General features: G+C 34.9%; 1 protein-coding gene and 1 long non-coding RNA gene across 2 annotated transcripts; both read left to right on the top strand.

Moving 5' to 3' along the window:
* Positions 1 to 489: 489 nt before the first annotated feature.
* Positions 490 to 5914, top strand: NIR1 (nitrite reductase 1). Its single transcript, XM_028218860.2, has 4 exons — positions 490 to 1226; positions 3047 to 3401; positions 3948 to 4236; positions 4733 to 5914. Exons 1-4 carry the CDS (start codon positions 839 to 841, stop codon positions 5462 to 5464), a joined length of 1764 nt encoding a protein of 587 aa, XP_028074661.2. The 5' UTR covers positions 490 to 838; the 3' UTR covers positions 5465 to 5914.
* A 3106-nt stretch (positions 5915 to 9020) lies between these two features.
* Positions 9021 to 9888, top strand: LOC145819954 (uncharacterized). Its single transcript, XR_014360761.1, has 2 exons — positions 9021 to 9154; positions 9613 to 9888. It is a non-coding gene; the product is annotated as an uncharacterized LOC145819954 (long non-coding RNA).
* The last annotated feature ends 920 nt before the right edge of the window (positions 9889 to 10808 follow it).

Below are 10808 nucleotides of genomic sequence, written 5' to 3'. Positions count from 1 at the left end.
TGAATAGCTATTTATAGGCAAACATTTGTAAGAAAAAACTTCCTACTACCCTATTCTCCTATCTTCATCCCCGTCTTGCCATGTGTTTCTCTAACTTCTTCACTTTACTCTATGTTCTTTCACATTATGCTCCATGATTCTCCACATTCTCCATCATTCTTTCACGTGTGTTTAATGATTCATAATTTCTCATAACCTCTAAATGAGTAAGAGAGTGTCACGTGTCCTGCAATTTATCAATAACAATAATAATAATTATTATTATTATTACAAATTTATGGTACTAACATTATTTTATGTTTTTACACTATTTGTAGTAATTTTGATCAATTAATTTTATTAAAAAAGATATTAATATAATTATGTTAAATTTTAATTTTTTTTATATTTTTTGTAAATCTAAAAAAATTAATATAATTTATCTTAAATATTTTTATAAATTTATGTACTGAATCTAATTTTATAACTCATTTTTGTGTTCATAGACTCATTAGCCCCGACACAAATCATGGGCAAAGGAAAATAATTGCAAGGGGGCATTTTGGGTAAAAACAGATTAACGGTCTGGCCTTCACCTTCCATAAACGACCCTTGACGGCAACCAAAAGTCACTTCAACATCAACATGGCCACAACCACCTCCCCCTTCCCTCCTCCTAAGGTCCCAACTCTCTCCCTACAAAATGATCTTTTTCCTCTCCTACCTCTCTCCACCACCACCGCCATATATCAACCGATCTGAAATAGTATCGAATACTATCAACTGATATATCAGTGAACAACAATACATACGATACTTTAGTCACTAGCAGTCTTTTTTTTCTACCTTTATTATCAACATGTCATCTTTTTCAATTAGGCTTATGTCCCCTTCATTGCCAAATTCAAACCGATTCAAAACAAAACTATCCGCTGCTCCACCACCTAACACGGTAGTTGTGCAGCCAACTCCGGTGGCAGGGGAGGGGGAGGTGGATGCGGGGAGGCTGGAGCCGAGAGTGGAGGAGAGAGAAGGGTATTGGGTACTAAAAGAGAAGTTCAGAGGAGGTATAAATCCTCAAGAAAAGGTTAAGATTGAGAAAGAGCCCATGAAGTTGTTCATGGAAGATGGTATTGAAGAACTTGCTAAGATTTCACTTGAAGAGATTGAGAAATCAAAGATCACAAAGGACGATATTGATGTTAGGCTCAAATGGCTTGGCTTGTTCCATAGGAGGAAGCATCAGTGTAAGCTCTAAAGCCAAACTTTTATTGATTAATATAATCTGATTATTATTATTATTATTTTTTTGGGTCTATGTTCATTGAATCAATTATTAACAATATGGGCTATTTAAAGGTGAAGTGTATTTTGTGTGACGATGTGAGCAAAATGAATAGAGAATCGAAACAATCATTGGTTTCTAGCTAATTTGGGTTTCCTACTTTGGTTTGATACCTTATCATAATTACAAAAGACCTGATGGGCTAGATCACAAAAAAGTGTTCCTTTCATATTACCTAATAAGGAAACTCCACTCACAGAAAATTTTTATAGCAAATAGAATCAACACTTGAAAGTTGTATTTATAAATGTTATGGTTAGTTCAGATTTTATTTAAGATTTTTTGAATTAATAAATTTTATTTTGTAAAATTGAAAATATTATTAGTTTTTCTCAATTTTTAAAGTTAAGAATATTATCAATTTTGTATAATAATATTCCAGCTAATTGTATTGTTTCACTAACTGATAAAAAAAACATAGTACGAGATTAAACATTTTTACCCTTCTACGTATTGAACTGATTCAACTATTCAATAAAACCAAGAACCTTATTAGTTTTTTTTTTTAATTTTAAAACCAAGAACATTATCAATTTTTTCATTTTAATTTTTTTTTTTGCACATCAATGTTCCATCATCATGCTCCTTTATATACACAAAATTTTCAGTTTTGCCCAAAAAATAATTCAATTTTTTCAAAAAAAAATATTAGTTTAATTTTTGCACATAATTTTTTTTTTTAGTTTTTTCAATTTGAAAGTTGATGTTTTAAAGTTTTGAAAATCAAAATAAATATCAAATTATCATGTTCCGTTATAGATAATCATAAATGATAAACAATCATTGTTTGAAGGGCAATTTGACTATTAAAAATTTAATGAGACTTGAAAGTCCAAAAAATTTTAATTAGGATTTAATAAAATATAAGTTCATAAAGTAAAACTTGTGTATTAATGTCTCTAGAAAATATGCAATAATATTATTTTCTTAAATAAAAATCATCTTGGATGTTTCATTAAAATATTATATTTATTGAGACATATAATTATATACAAAAATTATATAATAATTTTTTTATTTATATATTATTATTCTATTGAATAATGGGATGTTTAAAATATATAGTATTTATAGAGTGCATTGGCTAAGTGAATTTGATCCTTTGTTAGTCTTAATGTATGTTTTTTCGTTTCATTTTTTAACGGCTTAAAGTTTTGGAACAAAAGCATGATAACAATTTAAATTTTTTAAACAATTAGGTTGTGTTTGGTTGGGAGATTTAGAAAGATATTTGGAAAAGAAAAAATGAAAAGGTAAGTAAAATGTGAATAAAATATACTTACATTTTACTTAATTTCACACATTTTTTTTCTTTTTCTTTTCCTTTTCCAATCCTTCCAAAATCTCTCAGCCAAACAAAATATTACAATTCTACCGTGATATGATATCAGAATTATCTTCTCATTCTACACTATGTTCTATTTATATTCTTATTGAAGCCTGTTTTCTCAGACAAGTTCAAAAACATTCTTGAGACAACTTTGTCTAAAAATGAAAATCTTAGTCAATTAAGCCAATCCAGTCTAGATAGTGGATGGATTAAGATTCAGAATTTCAGATTTCTGTTATTTTCCTACATTTTCTTGGTAACCAAACGAAGCTTCTTTCTGGACGCCAAGACACAAAAAGAAAATCAATGAACATTGACAAACTCATTCCAACCCAATGCACCTTATGAAATTTCAGCACAAATTTTTACACTTTTAGCTTCTTTCTGATCAGATGGTAGATTCATGATGAGACTGAAGCTTCCAAATGGCGTAACAACAAGTGCACAGACTCGATTCCTAGCCAGTGTTATACGACAGTACGGAAAGGAAGGGTGCGCGGACGTGACAACGAGGCAGAACTGGCAAATACGTGGCGTGGTACTGCCCGATGTGCCAGAAATAATGAAAGGCCTTACAGAAGTTGGTTTGACAAGCTTGCAGAGTGGAATGGACAATGTTAGGAATCCTGTTGGAAATCCTCTTGCAGGGATTGACCCGTTTGAGATTGTCGATACAAGGCCTTACACGAACCTGTTGTCTCAGTTCATCACCGCTAATTCCCAAGGCAACCCGGTTTTAACTAACTTGTAAGTCCTCTGAACTGTGTCTGCAATGTTGCAAATAAGCCTGCCAACAGATCGGATTTGAACCGAACCTAATCTGAAAAATTGGATCGGGTTATAATTATGATTTTATTCTGTTGACCCTTCTTTATACTTCTTACAAAGTGATCTGCTTATATAAATCTGTTAGGTTAGGAAGAGTAAGATTGGTGCTTATACAAATATAAAAGTACAAATTTAATCCATGTTGATTGAATTGGGATTTTTTTTAAATAGGGTTTGAGTCGGATTTTGAGTTGAGTATCTAGAGTTTTGATTTCTCGTTCAGTTTGAACTCTTGGATTGTGCCATGTAGACACTTTTTGTCAACTATAGGCTTAGATTTTTTTCTACTGACAAATCCGACTCAATATTAAATGGGTTAATGGGTAAACAAAATCTGAATCCTTAATTTTGAAAAAGTGCAAACATGGCACAATCTGACCGGAGGCCTACATGGAATCGAGTGTACCTTCTCCTGAATTTGATTGGTTCACAAGATTGCTTTTGTTGTTGTTTTCATCTGAGCAGGCCAAGGAAGTGGAATGTGTGTGTTGTGGGTTCTCATGATCTGTTCGAGCATCCCCACATCAATGATCTAGCTTACATGCCTGCAACGAAGGATGGACGGTTCGGATTCAATCTGCTAGTGGGTGGATTTTTTAGCCCTAAGCGATGTGCAGAGGCAGTGCCTCTTGATGCCTGGGTTCCAGCAGATGATGTGATCCCAGTTTGCAAAGCAGTGCTGGAAGCCTACAGAGATCTTGGCACCAGAGGACACAGGCAGAAGACAAGAATGATGTGGTTAATTGATGAACTTGTGAGTGATCCTCCTTTTTTTGGTAACCACAGTTTTAAATAGCAGTATCGGAATATGAGTAAGTATCAATTTGTAACAATACTAGGGAATCGAGGCATACGTATCAAAAATCCGGTTGTTAATTTTTTAAAATCATCCGTCACAAAAAAAAAAAAAAAAAAAGAACCCTTTCAAAATCTATATAATTTTGTTTTCACCATCCTTTAACATCATTGGTACCTCAAAATCTATATAATTTCACTTTAGCCCCTCCAAAATCTAAATAATTTTACATTCAGCACAATTTCTGGGTTTGGCAATGCATATCATGAATTGGCATATGCAAGCGATTTTCATTCCCATTGATAGAGAGTATCGATATGAGGAGGCCAAAAAAATTAATACCCATTGGCTGATTTTTAAAACCATGCTTCTTACACAAACCAAGTCATTTGTGCAGCCCATCAAGACAACCCAAAACAATACACTTATGTCCATTTTCATTGTGGAAATGCAGGGGATTGAAGGATTCAGAGCAGAGGTAGTGAAGAGAATGCCTCAACAAGACCTAGAGAGATCATCTTCTGAAGATTTGGTTCACAACCAATGGGAGAGAAGAGACTATCTTGGTGTCCATCCACAGAAACAACAAGACCACAGCTTTGTAGGCCTTCACATTCCGGTAGGGCGCGTTCAAGCAGACGATATGGACGATCTAGCCCGCTTAGCCGAGGAGTACGGCTCAGGTGAACTCCGGCTCACCGTTGAGCAAAACATCATAATCCCCAATATTCACAACTCAAACCTCGAAGCCTTTCTCAATGAGCCTCTTTTAAAGGACAAGTTTTCGCCCGAGCCACCCCTGCTAATGAAGGGATTGGTAGCCTGCACGGGAAATCAATTTTGTGGGCAGGCGATAATTGAGACGAAGGCTCGGGCAATGAAGGTGACAGCGGAGGTGGAGAGGCGGGTATCGGTCGTGGGACCGGTGCGGATGCATTGGACAGGCTGCCCAAATAGTTGTGGACAGGTTCAAGTGGCTGATATTGGGTTCATGGGGTGTATGACTAGGGACACAAATGGGAAGGTTGTTGAAGGAGTAGATGTTTATTTAGGAGGGAGGATTGGGAGTGACTCCCATTTGGGAGAGGTTTACAAGAAGGGTGTCCCTTGTGAGGACTTGGTACCTTTGGTTGTGGACATTTTGGTTAATCACTTTGGAGGTGTCCTCAAGGAGAGGGAAGATTAGATCAAAATTTTCCTTTTTTTTTTTTTTTTTTTTTTTTTTTGAATCTACATTACATATATAGAATTGAACCACACTAACAAAAATGCTATAGACCCAAAAAAACAAAAAATTCATTGGAACTTGCTAGATGTTCTACTTGCATAGAATTTTTTTTGATTAACTTGTATAAAAGAGAAATATGTGAGCTCCACCTCCTTGCCTCTCTTCTGTGTAAGTTTCTGTGAAAAAATTCTCTGTAAATAGACTTTTTGAAAACCTACATTATTGTGAGTCCGACATGCAACTTTGTGAGTGTTCTGTAAATTTATGTAAAATTTTCTGCGCGTCTAGGACTAGTATTAAGAATATATATGCCAATATGATGGGACTCACCAATGGTGTTTTCATTTGGGGGTCACATTATTTTCACCAGAAATAAACTCCTATTGTACTGATATGTACATTTCTTCATATTTTTTGTAATTTTATTGTGTATGTTTTTTTTTCTCCCTTTTTGTAAACAAAGGGCAGGTTTGTTTTGAGGGATAAGAGGGTGGGATTGGACTATTAGTCTTACCGGATTAATAGTCTATTGTTTGTTTGAAAAATTTTGCTCCGGACTAATAATTTCTCCGGACTACTAGTCCCACAAACATGGGACTATCCTATTCCATGGGGGGTTGTGGGATAGAAACCATGGGATTGGTATCCCATGGGATTATTTTGTGAAATGTCTATTTTACCCTCCATGCTATTACTTAGTGAACAATTAGAAAAGGGTAACATAGTCTTTTGAACATTTATAAATTATTTTTTTAGTGTTGTTAATTTAAAACTATATATTAAATAAAAAATTTAAATTATAAATTATAAATTAAATTTAATTAAAAATAATAAATTATAAATTATGGCCTTATAAATTAAATTTTTTTAGTGTTGTTAAAAAATTAAATTTACATATTAAATAATTTTTTTTTAGTATTGTTAATTTAAAATTATATATTAAATAAAAAATATAAATTATAAATTAAATTTATTTAAAAATAATAAATAACAAATTATAAATTATGGCCTTATAAATTAAATTTTTTTAGTGTTGTTGAAAATTTAATTTATATATTAAATAAAATTATTTTTTATTGTCGTTATTTAAAATTATGTATTAAATAAAAATATAAAATATAAAATATAAATTTAATTTAATTGAAAATAATAAATTAAAAATTGTGGCTTTATAAATTAAATTTTTTTAGTGTTATTAAATTATAAATTATAGATTATAAGGGTAAAATAGTCTTTTGAACATTTATCCTTATCCAATCCGTCTAACCAAACATTGGATTTACTAAAAATAGTCCAATCCAGACATCTAATCCCATGACTAAACAAACATAGGATACAAATCAAATCCAACCAAATAGTCCCGGGACAATGTATCCCGGGACTAACAGTCTGATGGATTACAATCCCCCCTTATCTAGTCCGTCCAAACAAACACACCCAAAGTGATTTCATTGATAGGTAAAAGACACAACATGGGAAGATCCTGTTTAGCTTGTGTATCAAAATAAGGAGTTTCTTATGAGTGAATTGTATTGCTTGTCTATTGTTATATTTTCTGGAGATCTTTATAATTTGAGATAATTTGGTATTTTTTAAACCAAATGGTGATGAAATTGAGCTAATGGACCCATCCATTTTCAAGTTTTGCCTAGATCATGAATTTGTAAAGAGAAAGGAAGAGAAAGAGAAAAAGAAAAAGAAAAAAAAAAAACGTATACTGTATTTCTTTGCCTTTATCTTTATCTTTTTCATTTTCATTTTTTTTTTGATTTTATAAATTCAAATTTCAAACATGAGAGGGAGATTTGCACCAGTCAAATGGGCCGCTTTACGGCAGCACGAGATATGGCGTTGGGCCTTGCAAGGGCCAAAAAACTATATGCCTAACTGGACTGAACCAGCACAGCTCCCCGACTTATTACGTTGGGCCGGGCAAACTGACCAGAATATGGAGGCTTGCAGATGCTCAACCAAGCTATTCATCGACGAAATTCGATGTTCGGTGAGACCCGCACTAGCGTGTTGGGCCAAGCTACGGACAATCCGGGCTGACGTATGGCCGAGCTATGGTCAATCCGGGATGACACAGGGCCGAGACGTCTTACGAGGTAGCCGGGCGAGGCCAAGATGTTGAGCCGTAGGCCTTACTGTGACAACCCTCACTCCTGTTTACTAATAACACTACTAATTAGTGCTAATCTATGATTAGGTATGTTAATTGACTGACTGACTGAATTATTAAACTGATTAATTGATTGTGTTAGTTTGAATGCAATTCTATCTGTTGACTGTTAAATTACCTGTTCATGTTTTATGCTTTAAACTGCAAATTGAAGGCCTTATCGGCGGCCGAATCTGAAATTGATTAATGTTTTACGCTAATTGGGATTTATGTGATTTTATGGCATATTTAATTGAAATGTGATTTGGTATGATTAAATTAGATTTAATAAAGTTAAATTACAAGAGTTTGACTTATCTACAAATTTGCCAACTAGTGGAGTAATCTAGGCTAACCTCTTTTCAACTTATACACTTTTGATACAACTTTTCCCTCAGCCTTTTAGAGAGCAAAACCGTTTGAGAGAGAGAGGAGTAGAGAAATTGAGTTCAAGTTGGAGATTTGCTTGGAGACTTGAAGAAATTGTAGAGAATTTGTATAATTGAGCTCCCTTATCTTGCATTCAAGACCTAAGGTAGGACATTTACCTTCTTGTTTGTGAATTCAAGTTAATTGTTGCATGGTTCATGGTAAATAGGAGCTTAAGATCATAAATTGGTTGTAGATTGTTGAATTGGAGCTTAATTCATGCATGAATGTGCATGGTCTTGCATTTTGAGGTTGTTCTTCATGAAATCCCACATGCATGTTTATATCTTGAGCTTAGTCCATGAATTCATCTTGTTTTTGACAGAATTGGCTCATTTGTTCTTGAATTAGAAGTTTTGAAGTTGATCAAAATCATGCATGTTACATTTGAAGTATGTTCTTGAAGTTTGGTTTGAAATTGTGTTTAATTGAACTACCTTTGGGTTTTGATTTCTTAAATTGAGCTTTGAATCATGTTATATTATGAGTTTTAAAGTGTTTTTTAGAAAATTAGCCCAAAAGGATCAAATTTGGTATATTGAAACTTGATTTTGAGCTTGAGGTTCAAATCTGAAAATTTCAGATTTTGAACTCCCGCTCGAGCGGGAAATTCATGTATCTAGTACTTTTGTTATGTTTACAGTCTGCTCGAACGGGGTTTTGCACGCTCGAGCGAGGACTTGTGTCACACGCTCGAGCGGGTATCGAGCGGCCATCGAGCGTGATTTTCACACATCCAGTACTTTTTCAGTTCGCTCGAGCGGGAAAGTTTACGCTCGAGCGGATACTTTTGTTTGCATGTCCGCTCGAGCAGGACCTCTGTTTTCTGAAATTTTGAAAATATTTTTAAAGTGCATCTTTGCATCCTCATTCCATTCTAGGCATTCTTAGGCCTAGTTTAAGGCATCTTAATGAGGATATTGATGTAGAACCACATCGAGTCAAGATAGGGATTAAGTTATTATTTTCCCAACTGTGTAGCTTAGTGTGTGTTCACTCTGTAACTGTGTAGGATTGGCATCCGGAGACGCTCTAGCTTATCTGTAGCCCAGAACTCTGTGAGTAACAATGTTGTAAAAATATGTTTAATAATGATTATCTTCTGAACAATTGAACTGTACTGTTTTCTGAAATGATACTGTTACTGAATGAATGATATCCTATTTGTGAACTGTATTCGTGGCATTCATAGCAACCTACTGTTCCTGTACTATACTGCTACTGTCACAGAGATCTCTGTCGGTTCCCATGTTGGAACCACTACTGCTTACTGATACGATGGCCATCATTGACTGTTCAGTCTGTTAAGACCTACTGTACTATTTTGCTATTTGATGTACCACTTATGACTATTATAGTTTCTGAATTACTGTATGGCATGAATTATGAGCCACAAACTGAATGACTGATATACTGATAAATGACTGTTTTCAATACTGAAAGGACATTCATTCTTAACCTCTTTACGCATATGTTATTCACTAGGCTTTAGCTCACTGCTCATATATATATGTAGGTGTACAGGCACCGGACCATTGTTAGAAGCATCAGGCTAAACTCCAGTTTTGTCAAGCCAACCAACGTGCCTCACTGAGAGGTTCCAAGTCCTTCAAGCTAGGGCTTTTGGGGTGTTTCAGTTTTTTTCCTTTTTGTTTATGTTCTGTATAGACTGAATGATGTTGTACTGTACTGTTCTAATAGGGATTAAGTCTCTGTCCTGAATGATTGTATATATTGTACATACTGTTTTGGTACTGATTGTATATATATATGAAAAGTCTTTTTGCATAAAGACTGTCACAGCTCATTGGACATCTTTTAATTACTGTTTTGGCTTCCACGAGCCCCTGTACTCTGTATTATGTCCTACTGTTAAGCAGGCCTTCGGTAAGCTCGGATTACTGGCCGGTTACGGTGCTAAACCCATAGGAGCGGGTTTGAGTCGTGACAGAGTGGTATCAGAGCGATACTTAACCACGAGTTATATTGCACATACGTGTCCAAATGAGCTATAGGATGTCCTAGAAAAGTAAATAGGGCATTGCATGAGCATGAAAAGTGTGTGTGGCCATGACATGAATATCTGTGCTAATGTGTTAATGTGTTCAAGTATGCAAATGCCTATGTTTATAATTGCCATAATTGTCTATAGTGAAATGGATAATGCAAGAACTACTGATGAAACTGAATCATCTGAGGCCAGAATGGCAAGGCTCGAAAGAACAGTGGAAATGTTGACTGAGGACTTAAGGCTGCAACAATAGAACCAACAGCTCCCACCTCCTCCAGTACAGCCAGAGCCACCTGTTAATGATGATATAATAGCTCTGACATAGAAGTTTAGTAAGACAAAACCGCCATCCTTTCAGGAAGGCCTTGAACCCTTAAAGGCCGAAGCGTGGGTGTTTGAAACAGAAAAGTTATTGGAAATTTTTCCGTGTTCTAAAGCACACAAAGTGTTATTGGCTACCTTTACCTTACAAGAAGAGGCCGAAAGGTGGTGGATGCTAGTCCGTGACACCGACACCGTTATGACTTGGGCTCAGTTTAAGGGAGCCTTCTTTGAGAAATACTTCCCACAGTGTGTCAGGGACAGAAAAGTAACCGAATTTGAATAGTTGAAACAAGGCACCATGTCGGTAGCAAAGTATGAATCAAAATTTACAGAACTTGCCCGTTATGCACCACACATGGTGGACACTGACTACAAGA

This window comes from Camellia sinensis, chromosome 2 (genome assembly GCF_055761805.1).
Source record: "Camellia sinensis isolate YWXY chromosome 2, ASM5576180v1, whole genome shotgun sequence".
Taxonomy (NCBI): domain Eukaryota; kingdom Viridiplantae; phylum Streptophyta; class Magnoliopsida; order Ericales; family Theaceae; genus Camellia; species Camellia sinensis.
This window is presented reverse-complemented; position numbering and strand designations above follow the sequence as displayed.